The sequence below is a fragment of the Narcine bancroftii genome, chromosome 3 (assembly GCF_036971445.1).
Source record: "Narcine bancroftii isolate sNarBan1 chromosome 3, sNarBan1.hap1, whole genome shotgun sequence".
NCBI classification, from domain to species: domain Eukaryota; kingdom Metazoa; phylum Chordata; class Chondrichthyes; order Torpediniformes; family Narcinidae; genus Narcine; species Narcine bancroftii.
This window is the reverse complement of record NC_091471.1, coordinates 2982160-3005394: the sequence shown is the minus strand read 5'-3', so window position 1 is coordinate 3005394 and position 23235 is coordinate 2982160. Positions and strand designations below refer to the sequence as shown.

The following is a 23235-nucleotide window of genomic DNA, read 5'->3' as shown; positions in this document are numbered from 1 at the left end:
CTGTGTCTGGCCAGAAAATTACTGCACTGAATCTTTGCAGCAGACTGAATACAAGAAGACGGAAGGTTCGGACTGCCCCCTTTTTCCTCCCCACCCACTGTGGGGGGGGGGGGGGGAGAGGGCTTTGGGAATCATTGATATCGATGACAAACAACAATGGTCCCAGCACCGATCCCTGAGACACCCCACTCGTCAAGAGCCTCCAGTCTGAGAAGCATCATCCACCACTACTCTCTGGTTTCTCCCGTCCAACCATTGTCGAATCCAGTTCGCCATGAATACCCAGCGTCTGAACCTTCCCAACTAACCTCCCATGCGGGACCTTGTCAAAGGTCTTCCTAAAGACAATGTGGGCAACATCCACAGCCTTTCCTTCAACAACTTTCCTGGTAACCGGAGGAGTCACGTGATGGAGTAGTGGCCGGACGGTGAACTCCAGCCCTCTCCAGAAAAGTCGGGAAAAACAAGAGAAAATACAAAGGCACAGAAATACAAGTTAAAGAAAAGTGAGTATAAAGGTGGAAAGAAGATGGAGACAAAAGGAGAAAAATCAAAATCAACGGAAAGAAGAGAGGAAGAGAAGACAACGGAGGAAAAAGGTGAAGGCCTTACCTGTCCGAAGAGGCCCGCTGTGGAGAGAAGACCCCACTACCTCAGGTCGGTAGAAAGAGAACTACAACAATGGCTCACAGAGCCGAGTAAAAGTGCGCAACCGCGCATGCGCGAAGAGTCGCGCATGCGCGATGCGCATGAAAAAAAACACACCGACGGGAGGGGGGACCAGCTGGGGAGTCGATCTCCACAGCCGGCAATGACAGCTGCAGAACACCTGCAGCAAGAAGAGACCACAGAAAACAATGGAAACAAGAAAGAAGAGGAGGAAAGGGCAACAAAGAAACAACAGATGGTCAACCCAGAGGAAGAAGAAGAGGAAGAATACAGTGAAATAGATAAAGGGAAAGGCAAGGTAAAGGATATACTTTCTCTTATTAAAGGATACATGGAGTCATTTAAAGAATGGCAAACACAGGAATTCAATGATATAAGAAGAAGAATAAACAACACAGAAAAGAAAATAAATAAAATGGATATGACCTTAACAGAAATGGGAAAGAAAATGGACAAGATGGAAGAGCGGGCAGTAGCAGCAGAAATGGAGGTAGAAGACTTAAAAAAGAAATTGGAGGAATCTAATAAAAAAACTAAAGAGACACAAGAACTACTAGCCCAAAAAATAGATATAATGGAAAATTATAACAGAAGAAATAACATAAAGATAGTGGGCCTTAAGGAAGATGTAGAAGGCAAGAATATGAGGGAGTTTATAAAAGAATGGATCCCTAAGGCCCTAGGATGTCCAGAACTACAGCAAGAAATGGAAATAGAAAGGGCACATAGAGCATTGGCCCCTAAACCACAACCACAACAAAAACCAAGATCTATTGTAGTAAAATTCCTAAGATATACTACAAGAGAAAAGGTACTGGAGAAGACAATGGAAAAAGTAAGAGAGGGCAACAAACCACTGGAGTATAAAGGGCAAAAAATCTTCATTTATCCAGATATAAGCTTTGAACTCCTAAAGAAGAGAAAAGAGTTCAATGCAGCAAAAGCGATTTTATGGAAGAAAGGATATAAATTTACACTGAAGCATCCTGCGGTATTGAAAATATTTATTCCAGGACAACAAAACAGACTATTCTCGGATCCAGAAGAAGCACGAAAATTTGCAGAACAATTACAAAAATAGACTGAGGGATGAAGACAGGTAATGAGAGCAAAAATCATCACGATTGATATGTATGTGGGTAAAGACAAAAATAGACTGAGGGATGAAGACGGGTAAGGAGGGTAAAAATGACCACAATTGATATGTATGCGGGTAAAGAGGTATAAGAGTGAATAGAGACAATGGGCATATGTGAAAGTATCTGTAATTAGAGGAAAACATAGAGAGTATAGACAAGAATTAATAAGGGAAGGTAATGGAATAGAGAGAATAAGGAGGGAATTAAAAGAGTGACCTTTGTGACATATAAAAAGCGAAATCTTTTCTGGGGGGGCTGGGTGGGGGAAAAGAGCGGTCACTGCAAAATCAGTTGACGCTTGCGAGTGGATTCGCAAATCCAAATGGAGAGGGGAGATGTGGTTGTCCGACAAGGGATAAAGGGCAACTCAGGAGGGGAAGGGGAGATTGGGGATAAAGAAGATAGAAATAGGAGAATAAGGAAAATGTTGGATGTTGTAGGAATGTTGTCTGGTAAAGAGTTGAAAATAAGAAAACAGAAATGGAAAAGGAGGAAAGGTAATGATGGAAAAACGGAAAGAGAAGATAAACAAAATATAAAATGGCTACGCTGAACTATATGACTCTAAATATTAATGGAATACATAACCAAATTAAAAGGAAGAAACTACCAAATTTACTGAAAAAGGAAAAAATAGATATAGCATTTGTCCAAGAAACACATTTAACTGAATTGGAGCACAAGAAATTAAAGAGAGATTGGGTAGGACATGTAACAGCAGCATCGTATAATTCAAAAGCAAGAGGAGTGGCTATATTAATTAGCAAAAATGTGCCATTTAAAATAGAAGAGGAAATAATAGATCCAGCAGGGAGATATGTTATGATAAAATGTCAGATATATTCAGAGCTTTGGAATCTACTTAATATATATTCACCTAACGAAGAAGATCAAAAGTTTATGCAAGATATCTTTTTGAAGGTAGCTAATACGCAAGGGAACATACTAATAGGAGGGGATTTCAATCTGAATTTGGATCCAAATATGGATAAAACGGGGAAAAAAATTAACAGGAAGAACAAAGTAACCAAATTTATAATTAAATCAATGCAAGAAATGAAACTTGTGGACATATGGAGGAAACAAAACCCAAAAGAAAAGGAATACTCATACTACTCGACTAGACATAAAACATACTCAAGGATAGACCTATTCCTGTTATCAGCCCACATTCAAGGGAGAGTTAGGAAAACGGAATATAAAGCTAGACTATTATCGGACCACTCACCCCTGTTATTGGCAATAGAGCTAGAGGACATCCCTCCAAGAATGTATAGATGGAGATTAAACCACATGCTACTTAAAAGACAGGATTTTAGAGAATTTATTGAAAAACAATTAAAAATGTACTTTGAAGTAAATACGGAATCAGTGGAAGATAAGTTTATACTATGGGACGCAATGAAAGCATTCATTAGAGGGCAAATAATAAGTTATGCAACCAAGATGAAGAAGGACTATAATCAGGAAACAGAGCAGTTGGAAAGGGAAATAATAAACATAGAAAAAAAATTAGCAATAAAGGAAGATACAACCAAAAGAAGAGAATTGGCGGATAAAAAAATAAAATATGAAACATTACAAACATATAAGGTGGAGAAGAATATAATGAAGACAAAACAGAAATATTATGAACTAGGGGAAAAAACACACAAAATCCTAGCATGGCAGCTTAAGACAGAGCAAACTAAGAAAATGGTATTGGCAACAAGGAAAAAAGACAAACAAATTACATATAATCCAAAAGAAATTAAGGAAAACTTCAGAGAATTCTATGAACAATTATACCGAACCGAAAACGAAGGGAAAGAAGGGAAAATAGATGAATTTTTGACTAAAATTGAACTACAAAAACTACAAATAGAGGAACAAAATAAATTAACAGAGCCATTTGGAACAGTAGAAATACAAGAGATAATAAAAAATTTACCAAATAATAAGACACCAGGAGAGGATGGACTCCCAATAGAATTCTACAAAACATTTAAAGACCTAATAATACCGCCCCTCCTGGATGTAATCAACCAGATTGATGAGACACAAAACTTACCAGATTCATGTAAAACAGCAATAATTACAGTGATACTAAAACAAGGGAAAGATCCACTCTCACCAGCGTCATATAGACCAATATCTCTGCTAAACACAGATTATAAGATAATAGCTAAACTATTAGCGAACAGATTAGCAGAACAGGTACCAAAAATGGTAAATTTAGACCAAACTGGATTTATCAAAAAAAGACGCACAACAGACAATATTTGTAAATTTATTAACTTAATTCATGCAGTATAAGGAAATAAAGCACCGGCAGTAGCAGTTGCTTTAGACGCAGAGAAGGCCTTCGACAGAGTAGAATGGAATTACTTGTTCAAAGTATTGCAAAAATTCAGTTTACCGGAGAAGTATATTAATTGGATTAAAGCATTATATAAGGGACCGTTAGCGAAAGTGACAGTAAATGGACATGTATCAAAGCAATTTAACTTAAGCAGGTCAACGCGGCAGGGATGCCCACTATCACCATTATTGTTTGCGCTAGCTATAGAACCACTAGCAGAATCGATAAGAAGAGATAATAATATAAAAGGAATAAAAATAAAAGACAGGGAATATAAAATCAGTCTGTTTGCGGATGATGTGATAGTGTACTTAACAGAACCAGAACTATCAATAAAAGAACTATATAAGAAATTGAAGGAATATGGAGAAGTGTCGGGATACAAGATAAACGTAAATAAAAGTGAAGCAATGCCTATGAATAACGCGGATTTCTCAAAATTTAAGGAGGAATCCCCATTCAGATGGCAAACGCAGGCAATAAGATACCTAGGTGTGCAAATAAACAAAAATCTAGGCCAATTATATAAACTCAATTACAATCCACTAATGAAAAAATTACAGGACGATTTAGAGCATTGGAAAGAGCTACCACTAACACTGATAGGAAGGATAAACTGTATTAAAATGAACATTTTTCCAAGGATACTATACTTATTTCAGGCATTGCCAATACAACTGACAGAAAAATTCTTCAAAGAGTTAAAGAAAATAATAAGGAGATTTTTATGGAGAGGGGGGAAACCGAGGATAGCACTAGATAAATTAACAGAATGGTATAAACAAGGAGGCTTACAATTGCCAAACTTCAAAAATTATTATAGAGCCGCACAATTAAGGTACCTATCAGATTTTTATCAAACAAGGGAAAAACCAGACTGGACGAGACTAGAATTAGATAAAATAGGGGAAAAGATACCTGAACACATATTATATAAATGGGACGAAAAATTGGTACAACATAGAACTTCTCCAGTATTACACCATCTCCTCAATATATGGAAGAAGATTCATGTAGAAAGAAATAAAATAAATTACCAAATACCAAAACTAATATTGACGCAAAATAAGCTACTCCCTTTTACAATAGACAACCTTGCCTTTAGAAAATGGGAAAAAAAAGGGATTAAAAGAATAGAAAATTGTTTTTCAGGAAGTAGATTCTTATCCTTTGAACAAATGAGAGATAAGTACAATATAACTGGAGATACAGCACTGGCATATTACCAACTGAGATCCTACTTGAAAGATAAATTAGGAAGCAACTTGAGTTTACCAGAGGGAAGTAACCTTGAATATGTGATTACAGATACAATGTTAATCAAAAGATTTATAAAAAATATGTATATTAAACTGCAAGAAAAGGAAAATGAGGAAACAAATGGTAAAACTAAACAAAAATGGGAACAAGATTTAAATATAAAGATAAAAAAGGAAACATGGGAGAAGTTATGCTCTGGAACGATGAGAAATACAATAAATACGAGGCTGCGTATGATACAATATAATTGGTTACACAGACTATACATTACACCGCAAAAGTTAAATAAATGGGACCCAACAGTATCTGATAGATGTTTTCGATGTAAAAAAGAAAGGGGAACAACAATTCATGCAATCTGGACATGTGAGAGAGTAGAAAAATTTTGGGATGATCTCAATCAGATATTAAATAAAATAACAGAAAACAATATACCAAAGAATCCAGAGATCTTTCTCCTAAGTAACATAAAAAATAAAGAATTTGGAATTGACTTGGAAGATGCACAAAAAAGATTTGTCAAGATAGCCCAAGCCGTAGCAAAAAAATGTATTATGTCAACCTGGAAATTGGAAGATAATTTGAAAATACAACAATGGTATATAGAAATGAATAAATGTATTCCATTAGAAAAAATAACATATAGTTTAAGAAATAATATTGAAATATTCGAACAAGTATGGGAGCCTTACATTAAATACAATAGCGAAAACCTACCGGGAACAAACATTACCTAAGTTGATGGAAGGAGAAGAAAAGAAAAGAATGGACTCAGTAGAATTTCTGGTGTATTTTTGTTGAATGACAACATTGTCTAACTGAATTAATGCAACCTAGATTGTATACCTAAAATGGACGAGAGGGGGGGGTGGGGGGGGGTGGCTTGGGAGGAGGGAGGGGGGAGGGAGAAAAAGTCACTGTAAATGTGTGGAAAAGAAAAAGTGTATATCATGGCTATTGTGATTTATGGTGTGAAAAAAAAAAAACAACTTTCCTGGTAACCTCAAAAAACTCTGTAAGATTGGTTAAACATGATCTACCATACACAAAGCTATGCTATGACTGAACTCCATTTGGTCTGGATAGGGTCAATGGTGGAATGCAGAGAAACCTCTCCACAGATGCTGCCTCAGCAATTGAACATTGCAGGAGCTGGACTTTTGCTTTCAGTTGATTGTGAAGAGGTTCTGTAGGGGCAATGGCGAGAAACTCTGCTGTCCTCTGATCAGGACAAGTGTAGCCGTAAGAATGGTCTCCGTCTGACCCAGAGGATTCGTGGAGCAGCCACTGAGGGGCTCTTTGGTTTGTTGCAGGCTGTACGAGCAGCTTCCTGAGGTCACCAGGAGGAGAGATGAGGAAAAGCGCAGAGCAGAATCTCAGACCAACAGACTGAGAGCTCAGCTCTACAAACAGGTGGGTCCCGTCTTCAGTATAAGGCCATATAACCACTTACAGCACAGAACAGGCCAGTTCGGCCCTACTAGTCCATGCTGTAACAAATCCCCACCCTCCTAGTCCCACTGACCAGCACCCGGTCCATACCCCTCCAGTCCTCTCCTCTCCATGTAACAATCCAGTCTTTCCTTAAATGTAACCAATGATCCCGCCTCGACCACGTCTGCCAGAAGCTCATTCCACATCCCCACCACCCTCTGCGTAAAGAAATTTCCCCTCATGTTCCCCTTATAATTTCCCCCTTCAATCTTAAACCATGTCCTCTAGTTTGAATATCCCCCACTCTTAATTGAAAAAGCCTATCCACGTTTACTCTGTCTGTCCCTTTTAAAATCTTAAACACCTCTATCAAGTCCCCTCTCAATCTTCTACGCTCCAGAGAAAAAAAGCCCCAGTCTGCACAACCTTTCCCTGGAACTCAGACCCTGAAATCCTGTCAACATCCTCGTGAACCTTCTCTGCACTCTCTCTATTTTGTTTATATCTTTCCTATAATTTGGTGACCAAAACTGTACACAGTACTCCAAATTTGGCCTCACCAATGCCTTGTACAATTTCATCATAACCTCCCTACTCTTGAATTCAATACTCCGATTTATGAAGGCCAACGTTCCAAATGCCTTCTTCACCACACCATCTACCTGAGTATCAGCCTTGAGGGTACTATTTACCACAACTCCTAAATCCCTTTGTTGCTCTGCACTCCTTAATTGTCTACCATTTAATGCATATGACCTATTTAGATTTGCCTTTCCAAAATGTAACACTCACACTTATCTGTATTAAATTCCATCAGCCATTTCTCAGCCCACGCCTCCAGCCTTCCTAAATCACCTTTTAATCTACAGTAATCTTCCTCACTGTCAACAACACCACCAATCTTTGTATCATCTGCAAACTTGCTTATCCAATTCTCCACCCCTACATCCAGATCGTTAATATATATAACAAATAATAGTGGACCCAGGACCGATCCCTGAGGAACTCCACTAGTCACCGGCCTCCAATTGGACAAACAATTTTCTACCACTACTCTCTGACACCTCCCATCCAACCATTGCTGAATCCATTTCACTACCTCCTCATTTATACCTAATGCCTCCACCTTTTTTCCTAACCTCCTGTGGGGAACTTTGTCAAAAGCTTTACTAAAGTCCAAATAGACAACATCCACAGCTTTCCCTTCATCAACCTTTTTTGTGAACCCCTCGAAGAACTCAATCAGGTTTGTCAAGCATGATCTACCCCTGACAAAACCATGCTGATTACTCCCATCAATCCCTGTACCTCCAAATATTTGTAAATAGCATCCCTCAGAACACTTTCCATCAACTTGCCCACCACAGACGTCAGACTCACGGGCCTATAATTCCCAGGTTTACATTTGGACCCTTAAACAGTGGAACCACATGCGCCACCCTCCAATCCTTTGGCACTACCCTCGTGGCCAGTGACATCCTAAATATCTCTTCACAGGACTTGGCCAGTCTGGTGCAGCAGGAGGATCTCCATCTACAACAGCTCCTGCCCATAGAACATTCCACCACAATACAGGCCCTTTGGCCCATGATATTGTGTCAAATACGTAAACATAATCCACAACAATGTAACCCTTCCCTCCCTCACACCCAGAACCCTATTTTTCTTATATCCATGTGCCATCCTCCCAAAAATTAAATTGCATCAACCAGTCCACTTCCAACCTGCCTGACCCATCAAGCTCCTGGTGCAAACTTTGACAACTGTCCTCACTCTACACCGGACACTTCAGTGTTATCCACACACTTGCTAATCACACCATCGATATCGATGACAAACAGCTACAAACCCTGTGACAGCCGAGTCACAGGCCTCCAGTCCGAGAAACAACCTCCCCCACCCCCAGTCACCCTCTGCTTTCTCCCATGAAGCCAATTTTCTATCCCTTCTTCCCTTGGATCCCAGGTGATCTCACCTTCTACAGCAGCGTACCGTATAGAAAGGTTAGCGCAGCACAGTCATACCACCAGCGATCGGGACTGGGGTTTGAATTCTGCACTGCCTGTAAGGAGTGTATACATTCTCCCTCTGGGAGCTCTGGTTTCCTCCCACTGTTCGAAATGTATAGGGAGTTGTAGGTTAGTGGGGGGGGGGGGGGGGGAGCATGGGCTCGTGGGCTGAAAGGTTACCGTGCTGTACGTCGTAATTCAATTTTAACCAATGCTTTGCTGAAATCCATCGCCACCTCTCAGCTCTGCCCTCGTCAACCACCTTGGTCACATCTTGCAGATTTGTGAGACATGACCTGCCCATGGCCCTTGTCCATCCAAGCGCAGGTATCTCTTCTCCCTGTGAGTTGTGAATCATTCATGGCGAGGCCATAGTGGGAGTAAGGTTTAACTGGAGTTGGGTGGGGGTTTAATCAGTGTTTCTAGTCTTCTGTGTAATCTCTGGGCAATGGGAATACGACATTTGCTGCCTTCAATTTGAGGACATCAGTACCCATAGTCTAAATGGCGATCCCAGTGTCCAGAGGTGTCTTTGGGTTCTGCACCTCAGTGTGGTACTGATGGTTACATTGTTTCTCTTCCCTCTCTCCAGAAAATCACCAATCATATTCTGGGCAAGAAGGTCTCCTGGCAGTGATTGTTGGTGACTCCTGGCTCTCCCCTCTAATGTAAATAAAGATTTCTATCAATAACTCCTCCCTTCTCATTGTTCCTCTCACCAAGCAGCTTCAAGTAACATTGGTATGGAAGTGTGAGGGGAACATACACAGATCATGGAAGGACAAAGGTTGGAGGAGTTGTGGTTGGAGCTGAAGGTACACAAGAGGATTATAGAGTTGGGCAGAGAAGTGGCAGCTGGAGTTCAATCCAGTTAATAGTGAGGTGATGCATTTTGGAAGGACAAACCAGAGGCTGAGTCCAGGGTTAATGGTCAATTACTTAAGAATGTGGATGAACAGAGGGACCTTGGGGTCCAAATCCATGCAGCCCTCAAGATCGCTGCACAAGTTGATAGGAGAGTTAAGAAGGCCTCTGGTATGCTGGGATTCATTAATAGTGGGATTGAAGGGCCTCCTGTATGGTAACATTTTATGCATCTGTTTACTTACAAGAAGAAAAAATTTTGGTGCATGTGTACAATGTGGGCACGGTGTAAAAGTTTACTAAAGGTGAGAAGCATCAAGAGGGAAGACGGTGCTTAAGGAAAATGTTTTATTGCCTCCAGTTTCTCTCAGCATAGCTGAGTGGGAATGGGGCTGTGAAAGGTCAATGGGATGCAGGGGAGTTTACACTGGACACGTCAGGCTGAAGTTTGATCTCTGATAAATGGGAGACAACTGAATTCCACTATGTGCAGCTACTGTTCGCGGCAACGAGAGAACTGGCCGTATTCCTTACCCACAATCCTCCTCTCTCCTGGAACCGCTCTACCAGTGCCAGCAAGTTTTCCAAAAGTTCTACCACTTGGGTGTGAAAAAGAAGACAATTATCTACACACACACGAAGAGATCAGAGACGTTGGGCTTCAAGAGCAGTTTCAAGGAACAAAATTTTTTAATCGGATAACAGAATCCCCGATTGTTACAACTATTTATGTAAAAACACAAGACAACAATATTAACCCAAAAGAACTGTGTCCATAATCAATACAGAGGGAAAATTTGTACAATATTGGAACTGCCAATTTAAACTGGAGAAGGGATGGGTCGGCGGGGATGGGAGAACTATTGGACCCAAAATATCCTCTTGTCAGAAACGGCTCAGGTCACTTGTGCGGCTTCACCACGCGCTCCTGCTGCCTCCGCATCTCCGCCTGTCGCTGGGTCACGTACTTCTACAAAATAAAAAAAACATTTTGTGATTCGAGTTAAAGACACTGTTTCAGGCCAAATTCCTTTCTAAGTTATAGAGCCACTGAGAAGCAGAACATTTGCAATCTTTTTCTGCTGCACTGACAGTATAAAAATGTCCTGCATTTAAATGATCCCGTAATTTTTCCACCAAGATCCCTACACATTTTTACGGAGAGCAGCTACAGTCTAAATTGGCCGCAAGCACTCCATAAGAAACTGGGCTAATGAATACGATGTTTACCCTCTGACAACCTCCTCAACAGAGGAAGGCTGTGGAAACGACCACTCTGGGGCCAGGGATGCAATTTCTTTGGTTACAGAATTTTTTATCTCTGAGTAAAGATCATAACAGATTGTGTCAAAGGTTGCATCGAAGTCGCTGCATTGGTGACGGAGGGTGTGAGTGGTCATTGGCCTGCCAGTTTTCTGCATTTCTCTGGGGATTGTTGAAGCTTTTGGGTGTTCAGGCACAGGAAGGATATCTCAGGTGACCTGTAACAGACTAGCCAAGATCACCCGTAAATTGGAGGAACATCTCATCTTCCGACTGAGCCCCCTCCCACCAGATGGCATTAATAACGTCCCCGCATGAGGGAATACTGCGTCTGATCAATACCTTCCTCAGGTCAGGCAGATTGTGAGTTCTGACCTCAGGAGAGCTGTTCAGCTCCCCCGAAGAACACTTCCACAGCTCTTAATAAAATACAGCTGATTTATGCCAAGGTTCCCAATGATCTGAGGATTTAAGTTACAAATAATCCTGAGCTAAACACCAGAGACAATTGTGGTGCACAGGACTATGGTTCCTGGACTGGAGCAATGGAATGTAGGACTGAGGTACGCAGGACAGAGGTATGCAGGATTGTAGTTCCTCCAGTATGAAGGAATGGAATGTGGAACGACCATGTACCAATGAATGCGGTTCCTGCACACAGAAGTGATGGAAAGCAGCACTAGGATTCCCACAGGGACGCACTGGAATTTAATCTGCTTCCCGGATGCAGAGCAGCAGATGAGCTGTTCCTATCCGCACTGTGCCCCCTGCAACATCACGCCTTTCCAACATTGGGCCTTTCCCCACCCTCCGTGTGCGTTCTTTCCATCACCAGGCCTTTCCCCACCCTCCGTGTGTGTCTCTTCCATCACCGGGCCTTTCCCCACCCTCCGTGTGCGTCCTTGCCTTTCCCGACACTCCGCGTGTGCCCCTTCCTACATTGGGCCTTTCCCCACCCTCCGTGTGCGTCCTTTCCATCACTGGGCCTTTCCCCACCCTCCGTGTGTGTCCCTTCCATCACCGGGCCTTTCCCCATCCTCTGTGTGTCCTTTACATCACCGGGCTTTTCCCCACCCTCCGTGTGTCCCTTCCATCACTGGGCCTTTCCCCACCCTCTGTGTGTGTGTCCCTTCCATCACCGAGCCTTTCCCAATCCTCTGTGTCTAGGCCAGTCCTTACCTCCATGTTCTTGTAATGCAGCACAGTTCCACAGTGAGTCACCTTGGCCGTGTCTTCATTAGTGTAAAACAGCGAACAGATCTGACAGAAGTAGCCTGTCTTCGGGACAATGAACTCAACACCTGCAGACACACAACAGGAAGGAATCAAGCCCCTCCATTGTCATGGAGCTCAACCTTTTCCCCCTTACCTAAGTTAATGAAGAACAGGTCAGCAGCAAGGTGGGGGGAGAGCAGAAGGCAGACAACCTGCAGGGCTGGATGTGAAGGGGCTGTTTCAGAACACTCCCAATGTTACCCACTCAGTTTCTGCAGTGGAAAGATGCTGGAATCTGCTCGATTAAACTCAGTGTTGAAGAGCTGTCAAGGCCAAAACTCTTCTTCAAGTGCCTTGATGAAGGGTTCCAGCCCACAATTTTGACAACTCCTTTGCTCCCATAAATTTCCTGATGATATGTATGCAGTCATGTTGAATCTAAGCCTTAAATACTCACCAATCGGGCTGTTGGGCTTGTAAGGAGGCATCTTTAATTCAGCCAGTGCAGTGCCAGCCAGCTTGATCCTCTTCACCGCAGGTTCCACTTCTGGGGCAGCCTCTCTCTTCAACTTGGGATCTAGGAGGGAAGCAGTGCGAGGGGACGTTAGCCAGTCTGGTGACCAGTGATCCAGACGCACAGTCAGACCCAATGAAGTGGCCAGGCAATTTTCAGAGAATGGCTGCTGGACTGGAGGTTGTTTGTGCCAGTTCCCTATAGGAGTCGCTCCTGCTCCCCTCAATCTTGGCCGTGTCTGCAGTGTGGCGCATTTTTAAGAAAAAGTGGATGGTTACATGCATAGGTCGTGTGTTCCTTAGTCACATGCACATCAAGAAATCACGAAAGCAAACTGTGTTTTAACTGCAGGAGAACCTGACGACAAGAATAATGAGGGTTAACTAATTGCATAGTCCCATTCGTGGAAGAGCATGGAACACCAGGTCATTAGCATGGTTAGGATGCAGAACTGGTGGTATAGTGGCCAGGTCAATTGCTGTATTTGAGGCAGAGATTGATACCCGGACATCAAAGATTATGGGGAGAAGGCTGGGCAGTGGGGAAATGGATCAGCTCATGAATAAATGGTTGGGGAGACTCGATGGACTGAATGGCCTGTTTCTGCTCCTGTCTTATGGACGGTGAGGAAGTGAGATGAGTTGCGAACGTGGGCTAAGGAATGGTAGATGGAATTTAACTCTGACAAGTGTGACGTGCAGTCCTTTGGGAGGTTAAACCAGGTAGGACTTGCAGGGTCCTACCTGGGGAGTGTTGTGGAACAAAGAGACTAAGGGGCTCCATGAAAATGGCGATGGCGGTAAAAAGAGTGAAGAAGATGCTTTGCATGCTTGGCTTCATCAGTCAGTGCATACATAGGACTACTGACATAGGAGTAGAAATAGGCCATTCAGCCCATTGAGTCGGTCCCGCCATTTAATCACGAGCTATTCCATTTACCCACTCAGCTCCACTGCCAACCTTCTTCTCATAACCTTTGATGCCCTGGGTATCAATCTCTGCTTTAAATACACCCAATGACCCAGCCTCCACAACCGCCAGTGGCAACAACAAATTCCACAGATTCACCACCTTCTGGCTGAAGAAATTCCTTGCATCCCTGTTCTAAGTGGACGCCCTTCAATCCTGAAGTTGTGCCTAGACTCTCCCACCGTGGGAAACAACCTTTCTACATCTACTCTGTCCATGCCTTTCAACATTTGAAATGTTTCAGTGAGATCCAAGGGATTAACATGTGAGGAATGTTTGATGTTCTTGGACTGTATTCCTTGGAGAAGTAGAAGATTTGGCAAAGTTGTTTCCCATGGTCAGGGAGTCTAGGACAAGAAGGGACTTCAGGACTGAAGGGTGCCCATTAAAACAGAGATGTGAAAACATTTCTACAGCCAGAGAGCAGTTAAACTCTGGAATTTGCTACCACAGGCAGAGATCGATAGGTATCTGAATAGTTGGGTATCAAGGGTTATGGGGAGAAGCCAGGTGAGTGGAGCTGAGTGGGACAATGGACCAGCTCACGATTGAATGGTAGGGCAGATATGACAGGCTGAATGGCCTACTTCTAATGGTATATCTTATGGAAACAGTAGTGGGATTGCCCAAAAAGGAAAAATCGACGTTTGCGCCATTAGGTTAAGACGTTCCAGGGGGAATATGATTTGTTGATCCTCGTTCACCTGTGGCCTCACCCTGACAATGGATAAGGCTGAGGACAGACGTGTCACTGTAGGAATGGTTGATGGAGTTGAAATGGTCGGCAACAGGAAGCTCAAGTTAGACCCACATGCAAGGAAGAAGATGTCCACTCTGCATTTGGTCTCACTGATGTCAAAGATTAAAAAAAACACCTTGAGGGATCATTTCTTCACACAGAGTGGCAGGTATATGGAATGAGCTCCGACAGGAAGACGCAGGGGTGTGGAAAATTGGAACATTTAAAAGACATATAGGCTCAGTGGCTGAATATATCCAAGGGTGAAAAACGTTTCAGGATCAACACAGAGCAGAGGGGTCAAACAGCCACTTGTTGATGCCTGGAAACATTCTGGCACCTCATTCTCTTCCTGCTGGATTTAGTCAGTTTCCCTTTCCACAAGACTATCCCCGTATTCCCAGATAACCTGGAACCACAGCTGTGCCTGGCCCTCTCCACTACAGGCCCTTGGGTCCTCGATGGTGTGTCAATCTATATATTCCTACCAAAAAAAACACGAAACCCTCACAACCCCATAACCCTCTATTTTTCTTCCATGTGCCTAAGTGTCTCTTAAATGTCTGCAATGTTCCAACCTCCACCATGACAAGACATTCCAGGCCCCCACAACTCTCTGGGTAAAAAAAAATACTTATCCCTGATGTATCCATGAAACTTCCCTCCCTTCACCTTGGACATGTCCTCTGGTGTTTGCTATTCTTGCCCCGGGAAACAGGTGCTGACCGTCCACCCTATCTATGCCTCTCATAATCTTGTCGACCTCTATTGAGTCTCCTCTCATCCTTCTACGCTCCAAAGAGAAAAGTCCCAGCTCTGCTAACCTTGCCTCATTAGACTTATTTTCCAATCCAGGCAACATCCTGGTAAATCTCCTCTGCCCCCTCTCCACAGCTTCCACATCCTTCCTGTAATGAGGTGACCAAAACTGAACACAATATTCTTAAGTGTGATCTTACCAAAGATTTGAAGAGTTGTATCATGACCTCTCGACTCCTGAACTCAATCCCCCTATTAATGAAGCCCAGCATCCCATAGACCTTCTTAACTATCCGATCAACCTGTGCAACAACCTTGAGGAATATCTGGATTTGGACCCCAAGGTCCCTCTCTTCATCCAAACTCTTAAGAAACTGACCATTAACCCTGTACTCACCTTCTGGTTTGTCCTTCGAAAATGCATCACCTCACACTTATCCCCATTGAACTCCACCTGCCACTTTCTGCCCAACTCTGCATCCTGTCTATATCCTCTTGTAACCTTCGACAACCTTCAGCTCCACCCACAACTCCTCCAACCTTCGTATCATCCATCCAGGTCAGTGGTTTTCAAACTTTTTCTTCTCACTCTCATTCCACCTTAAGTAATCCCTATGCCAATAGGTTACTGAGAGTAGTTAGGGATTACTTAAGGTGGTTATAAAGAGAACAATCCCTGCGGCCCCTCCACTAGTCGCCGACCTCCAGGCAGAGTACTTTCCTTCCACTCCTACTCTCTGCCTTCTGCATGCAAGCCAATTTTTTATCCACATGGCAGGTTCGTGATCACCTGTTTGCTGCTCCGTGCCAGTTGGTCTTGCGGCGTCACCCTTAGAAGTGGCGAGGACAGGGTTGCTGGGTGGAGGTACGGTTGTGGTGCTGGAAGGCTCTCCACTCCCAGCCATCGCAGCCGCTGCTTCTCCCTTGACAGCCGCAGTTACTGCGGCAGAGGTGGCCGTGACCTCTGGTTTGGTGTCAGAGACGGGGGCTTCGCTGGACTCTGGGGTGGGGGCCTCAGCAGACTTCTCCTGGGTTGCCTCGGTCTCCATCGGCTCCTCCTTGGCTTCAGGCTGGGGCTCCGGCTGGGCTCCAACCTCCGGCTGAGGCTCGGCCTCGGGTTTAACTTCTGTTGTCTCTGTGCCCTTTGAGCCATCTCCTGCTGCAAGACACATGAACCTTCACTGAGCTCAGGGCGTTGGAACAAGGCTACAGCTAACATTTGGGTAGAACAGAAACAAGGGGACGATCACATTGGTGGGAGCCCGAGTAGTTAGTGGGGATTGGAAGGGCGGAGGTGCAGGGAAATGGCAGACAGCTGGGAGTATACGGGCGGTATTACTGAGAGGGTATAACTTTCCGAATACTAACCAGGGCACTCACAGGGCAAAGGTCCAAGACAGGGTGGAATTTCATATGTGCCTAAGACCGCTTCCTCCATCAATATATGGAGAACCCAGCTGGAGAGGGGATAACACTGGCCCTCCTCTTGGGGAACGAGACAGGAGAAGTGACTGGGGTGACAGTGAGGAACCATCCGCTTCAAACTATTTTTATCTTGACGTACAGGCCCTTCTGGCTCGTGAACACATGCTGTCTAATTAACCGAAAACACCATACGTACGTTTTGAAGGGTGGGAGGAAACTGGAGCATCCGGACAAGACCCAGGCAGACACAGGGAGAGCATACAAACTCCTTACAGATAGCACTGGAGTCGAAGCCAGGTCAGCGGCACTGTAACAGAGTTGCGCTAACCGTGTCGGGCCTAGTTTTGGAGGAGGACGGGGCTACTCCACAAGTTAGTCCTGAACTGGGACGGCTGGTTTTGGAGCAATGAGGCAGGAACCTGCAGGCTGATTGGGAGAGGATGTTTGCAGGGAGAGTGGGAGGTTTTAAAGGTGAGGGGAAGAGTTCTGGCACTGTGTTCCCATGGGGAGGGGGGGGGGGAGGTGAGGGAGAGGCTGATAAGTTTAGGCAAATCCTGTTAATGAGGGATGTTGAGGTTCTGGTCACGAAGGAGGGAGGATGACATAAGATTTTTCCAATCAAAAGGATCCCTCGATGAGTGCAGGAGGTGTAGGAGGATGCTGAAGGAAGGAATAGGTGGTTAAAAGAGGACATGAAATGGAGCTGGTGGGCGTGCCAAGGGATTCCAGATATATTGAGAGCGAAAAGGTGGTGAGAGAAATAGGTCGCATTAAAGATCAACAGGGTCCGCGCTGTGTGGATATGAATGAATAGTTCTCAACGTTCTTTACTGTGGAATCAATGGAGACAAGGAATTAGAATGGTTTGGTGCTGGAACCATGGAAGAATGAGCAGAGGAGGTCTCTGCACCCTTGGAGCACATTACATTCAAGTTTATTGTCCAAATGCACAAGTACCACGCATCGAAGCAGCGTCTCCGGTCTTCGGTGCAAGACATACACCCAGGCATAACACACATACAGACAAATAAAACACATGCAGCTCTTTCAGATATAAAAATTAATATTGTTTAGTAAATATGAGAGTCTCGGATGGTTAGTGGGAGCGCTTCAGCATTCTTACTGGAGAAATCCTCAGGGCCTGATGAAGTGCAGAGTGAAGTGCTGGGGGGGTGGGGGGGGGGGCTGATGCTGTGCCATTATTTATTAAGGGCAGCAAGGACAAGCTAGGGACCTACAGGCCAGTTAGTCTGATGTCAGTGGTGGAACATTGCTGGAGGGGATTCTGAGGGACAGCATCTACTGAGCGTCAGGGAGTCGGTGAGGATCTGTGCATGGGAGATTGAGTCTCAAACCTGATAGAGGTTTTGAAAGAGGTGAAAAGGGAATTCATGAGGGCAGGAGAGTGGATGTTGCATAAAAACATTTTAGCAAGACAAGGACCCCCATGGGATGATAGTCTGGAAGGTTAAAATCTAAGGGGAGCTGGCGTGTTGGATCCAGGTCTGCCTCAGTGGGAGGAGGCAGAGGGAAGTCGTGGAGGGGTTGGACAGCAATGTAGTTAATATGATTGGTAAATTTACCAATGACACTAGAGATGGTGGTGTAGTGGACGGTGAGGAAAGATAACTGTTTCGTTCAGCTGGGAAGATGGGCTAAGGAGTGGAAAATAGAATTGAACGCAGACACGTGTGAGGTGTTGAACTTTAGGAAGTCAAACCCAGGCAAGACTTAGACGGTGAATGCTCAGGCCCTGGAGAATTGTAGAACAGAGAGATCAAGGGGTACAGGGACATAATCCCCTGTAAGTGGTGACTCCAGTGGAGAGGGTGGGGAAGGTGGTATTTGGCATGCTGGCCTTCATTGGACAGGGTACTGAGGACAAAAAGTCGGGACATGATTCAGCTGGGCCAGGCGTTGGTGAGACCACACATGGAGCGATGGGTACAATCTGGTCGTCCGGCTGTAGAAAGGACATCAATAAATTCAAAAGGGTGCAGAGATTCACAAGGACATTGCTAGGACTATGGGTGAGATACAAACCAGAGGACAGGGGTTAAGGGTGAAGAGAAAAGTTTAGGGGGAACAGAAAGGGAAAGATCTTCACACAGTGTTGGGAATGTGGTACAAGGGTGCAGGTCAGTTTGGCACAGACTAGAACAGTCAAGGGGCCTATTTCAGAGCTGCAATGTTCTATGGTTCGAAATGGAAAGGGTGTAGTGGACACAAGATAGCACAGTTGACATAGCGGTTAGTACAACACCATTAAAGCACCAGCGATCAGGACTAGGGTTCGAATCCCGCGCTGTCCGTAAAGAGTTTGTACATTCTTCCCATGTCTGCGTGGGTTTTCTCCAGAGGCTCCTGTTTCTTTCCACTGTTCGTTAGGTTAAGTTAATTAGGTGTACATTGGACAGCAGGGGCTCATGGGCCGAAACGGCCTGTATGTCTACATTTCGGAGATTCACCAGAATGTTGCCGGGACTGGAGGGGTTGAGTAAGAGCGAGAGGTTGGACAGGCTGGGTCCTCATTCCCTGGAGTGGAGGCTGAGGGGTGATTTTATAAAATCACAAGGGGCAGGGATAATGTGAATGCTCAGTCTTTTTCACAGGGTGGATGATTCTCAGACTAGAGGGTTAGGCTTACGGTGAGGGGAGAAATTTCAGCGGGAACTGAGGGACAACATTTTCACTCAGAGGGTGGTCTGTATCTGGAATGAGGTGCCAGAAGGAACTGTAGAAATGGGAACAATAATATTCAGAAGCTATTTGGCCAGATTTATGGATTGAAAGGGGTTAGATGGAGGGTTGGCCAACCTTTTAATTTTCATTTGGACATACGGCAGACTAACAGGCCACTTTGGCCCAAGAGTATGTACCGGGGTTGTAGGTTAATTGGGCACCACAGACTCGAGGGCTGAAATGGCCTGTTATCGTGGTGTATGTCTGAATCAGAAATTTAAAGGTTGGCCGCCCCTGGTTTAGAGGGATAGGGACCAAAAGTGGGCAAATGGGATTAGACCGAATGCCTCGTTGTTTGGACCTGTTCTACGCTGTATGACTCCCTGCACTGAGGAAGACAGAGCCCCACGCGGGTCATGGGCTTGTGAGCCTGCTCTGCCACTCATTATCTCCATCTCCCTGACTTTCCACCTCGACCTCGAATACATTCAACAACCAAACCCATGGTGTGATTTTATCCTCCAAGACCAGCTGCTCACAAAACAAATTCTGTCCCAGCTCCTCAGTGCATGTGACAATAAATGAAGACATTTCCTGACTCATCATCCTTGTTCCAGACTCTCCCTCCTGGGGAGTTACCCCTCAGGATTGTATGTGGACTAACCCTGGTGCTAGCTTTCCTACCCGAGGTCATCCATTTTATCCAGTACGCTGACACCAGCAACTCCCCGAACTCAGCACAACTGCCTCCATTTGCGAGCCACCCACCTCCCTCGAGTGCTCTTTGCAATCCACCTCCATAGCCTTGTTCAGCTCATTGGGAATGCTTCTTTCCGATTCCAATCCCATCCAATCAGCCACAGCTCCTCAATGGGTATCCTCAAAGATCTATCCTTGCCCTCGGTGTCTCATCCCAACAGGCCCCCGTTTGAAAGCAATGTCAGTTTCTACATGCATTCCATCAACAGCTGTGCACCCCCCCCCCCACCGAAAAACAGGACTCTGTTTAAACTTTATGGGCCTCCTTCCCTGAGAAGCAGCCACACTTAGTTAGTTGTTTCTTCTGTACTTCTCTCCTTCCAACAACATAAAAACCATAAAATAGGACAGGATAGTTAAGAAAGCCTATGGGATGCTGGGCTTCATTAATAAGGGGGCTGAGTTGGGGGAGGAGTCACGTGATGGAGTAGTGGCCGGACGGTGAACTCCAGCCCTCTCCAGAAAAGTCGGGAAAAACAAAGGAAAACACAAAGGCACAGAAATAAAAGTTACAGAAAAGTGAGTATAAAGGTGGAAAGAAGATGGCGACAAAAAAAGAAAAATCGAAAGCAACGGTAAGAAGAGAGGAAGAGAAGACAAAGGAGGAAAAAGGTGAAGGCCTTACCTGTCCGAAGAGGCCCGCTGCGGAGAGAGAAACCCGCTCCCTCAGGTCGGTAAATAATGGACTACAAAAATGGCTCGCAGAGCCGAGTAAAAGTGCGCAACCACGCATGCGCGAAGTATCGCGCATGCGCGATGCGAATGAAAAAAAACACACCGACGGGAGGGGGGACCAGCTGGGGAGTCGATCTCCACAGCCGGCAACGACAGCTGCAGAACACCTGCAGCAAGAAGAGACCACAGAAGACAATGGAAACAAGAAAGAAGAGGAGGAAAGGGCAACAAAGAAACAACAGATGGTCAACCCAGAGGAAGAAGAAGAGGAAGAGGAAGAGTACAGGGAAATAGAAGAAGAAAAGAAAGGCAAGGTAAAGGATATACTTGCTCTTATTAAAGGATACATGGAGTCATTTAAAGAATGGCAAACACAGGAATTTAAGGATTTAAGAAAAAGAATAAACAACACAGAAGAGAAAATAAATAAAATGGAGATGACCTTAACAGAAATGGGAAAGAAAATGGACAAGATGGAAGAGCGGGCAGTAGCAGCAGAAATGGAGGTAGAAGACTTAAAAAAGAAATTGGAGAAATCTAATAAAAAAACTAAAGAGACACAAGAACTACTAGCTCAAAAAATAGATACAATGGAAAACCATAACAGAAGAAATAACATAAAGATAGTGGGCCTTAAGGAAGATGAAGAAGGCAAGAATATGAGGGAGTTTATAAAAGAATGGATCCCTAAGGCCCTAGGATGTCCAGAACTACAGCAAGAAATGGAAATAGAAAGGGCACATAGAGCATTGGCCCCTAAACCACAACCACAACAAAAACCAAGATCTATTGTAGTAAAATTCCTAAGATATACTACAAGACAATGGAAAAAGTAAGAGAGGGCAACAAACCACTGGAGTATAAAGGGCAAAAAATCTTCATTTATCCAGATATAAGTTTTGAACTCCTAAAGAAGAGAAAAGAGTTCAATACAGCAAAGGCGATTTTATGGAAGAAAGGGTATAAATTTATACTAAAGCATCCAGCGGTATTGAAAATATTTATTCCAGGACAACAAAACAGACTATTCTCGGATCCAGAAGAAGCACGAAAATTTGCAGAACAATTACAAAATAGACTGAGGGATGAAGACGGGTAATGAGAGTTAAAATGACCACGATTGATACGTATGCGGGTAAAGAGGTATAAGAGTGAATAGAGACAATGTGCATACGTGAATGTATCTGTAATTAGAGGAAAACATAGATAGTATAGACAAGAATTAATAAGGGAAGGTAATGGAATAGAGAGAATAAGGAGGGAATTAAAAGAGTGACCTTTGTGACATATGAAAAGTGAAATCTTTTCTGGGGGGGGCGGGGTGGGGGGAAATAGCGGTCACTGCAAAATCAGTTGACGCTTGCGAGTGGATTCGCAAATCCAAATGGAGAGGGGAGATGTGGTTGCCCGGCAAGGGATAAAGGGCAACTCAGGAGGGGAAGGGGGGATTGGGGATAAATAAGATAGAAATAGGAGAATAAGGAAAATGTTGGATGTTGTAGGAATGTTGTCTTATAAAGAGTTGAAAATAAGAAAACAGAAATGGAAAAGGAGGAAAGGTAATGATGGAAAAACGGAAAGAGAAGATAAACAAAATATAAAAGGGCTACGCTGAACTATATGACTTTAAATATTAATGGAATACATAACCAAATTAAAAGGAAGAAACTACTAAATTTAAATGAATAAATGTATTCCATTAGAAAAAAATAACATATAGGTTAAGAAATAATATTGAAATATTCGAACAAGTATAGGAGCCTTACATTAAATACAATAGCGAAAACCTACCGGGGACAAACATTACCTAAGTTGATGGAAGGAGAAGGAAAGAAAAGAATGGACTCAGTAGAATTTCTGGTGTATTTTTGTTGAATGACAACATTGTCTGACTGGCTTAATGCAACCTAGATTGTATACCCAAAATGGATGAGAGGGGGGGTGGGGGGTGGCTTGGGAGGAGGGGGGGGGGGGAAAAGTCACTGTATATGTGTGAAAAAGAAATAGTGTATATCATGGCTAATGTGATTTATGGTGTGAAAAATAAAAAATTATATAAAAAAAAATAAGGGGGCTGAGTTCAAGAGTTGAAAGGTCAAGTTGCAGCTCTACAAATCTCTGGTGAGACCCCACTTGGAGAATTGTGTTCAGTTCTGGTCACCTCATTACAGGAAGGATGCAGAAGTTGTGGAGAGGGGGCAAAGGAGCGTAGAAGGACGAGGGGAGACATGAAAGAGGGTGACAAGATTATGAGAGGCATAGATAGGGTGGACAGTCAGTGCCTGTTTCCCAGGGCAGGATCAGCAAACACCAGAGGACGTGTACAAAGTGAGGGAGGTAACTTTAGGGGAGACATTAGGGGTGTGGCTATTGTAGACAATTAAGGAATGGAGGGAGAGGGGATTGATTTAAGTTGGCATCATGGATGGCACACACATGGGGTCTGCGCGGCCTGTTCTTTGGAGGTACAGTTCCATGGCACAAAACAGAGAAGGAAATGTTATACTGCAAAGAGCTGG

General features: G+C 44.0%; 2 protein-coding genes across 8 annotated transcripts in view; one reads left to right on the top strand and one right to left on the bottom strand.

The window, feature by feature from the left end:
- Positions 1–9544, top strand: part of LOC138756934 (uncharacterized) — a 99414-nt gene extending 89870 nt beyond the window's left edge. For all 4 annotated transcript variants that reach the window (XM_069923389.1, XM_069923386.1, XM_069923385.1 and 1 more), the window contains 2 exons: positions 6723–6822; positions 9445–9544. In XM_069923389.1, the coding sequence (XP_069779490.1) occupies positions 6723–6822; positions 9445–9489 (145 nt within the window). In that variant the 3' untranslated portion in view covers positions 9490–9544. The remainder of the gene's footprint in view (positions 1–6722; positions 6823–9444) is intronic.
- An 843-nt stretch (positions 9545–10387) lies between these two features.
- LOC138756937 (zinc finger protein 638-like) overlaps positions 10388–23235 on the bottom strand; it is a 128427-nt gene continuing 115579 nt past the window's right edge. For 3 of the 4 annotated variants that reach the window (XM_069923396.1, XM_069923398.1, XM_069923399.1), the window contains 4 exons: positions 15966–16334; positions 12652–12771; positions 12159–12280; positions 10388–10686 (listed from right to left, as the gene is read on the bottom strand). In XM_069923396.1, coding sequence (XP_069779497.1) covers positions 10618–10686; positions 12159–12280; positions 12652–12771; positions 15966–16334 — 680 coding nt within the window. In that variant the 3' untranslated portion in view covers positions 10388–10617. The remainder of the gene's footprint in view (positions 10687–12158; positions 12281–12651; positions 12772–15965; positions 16335–23235) is intronic. The other variant, XM_069923397.1, reaches the window with a different exon arrangement.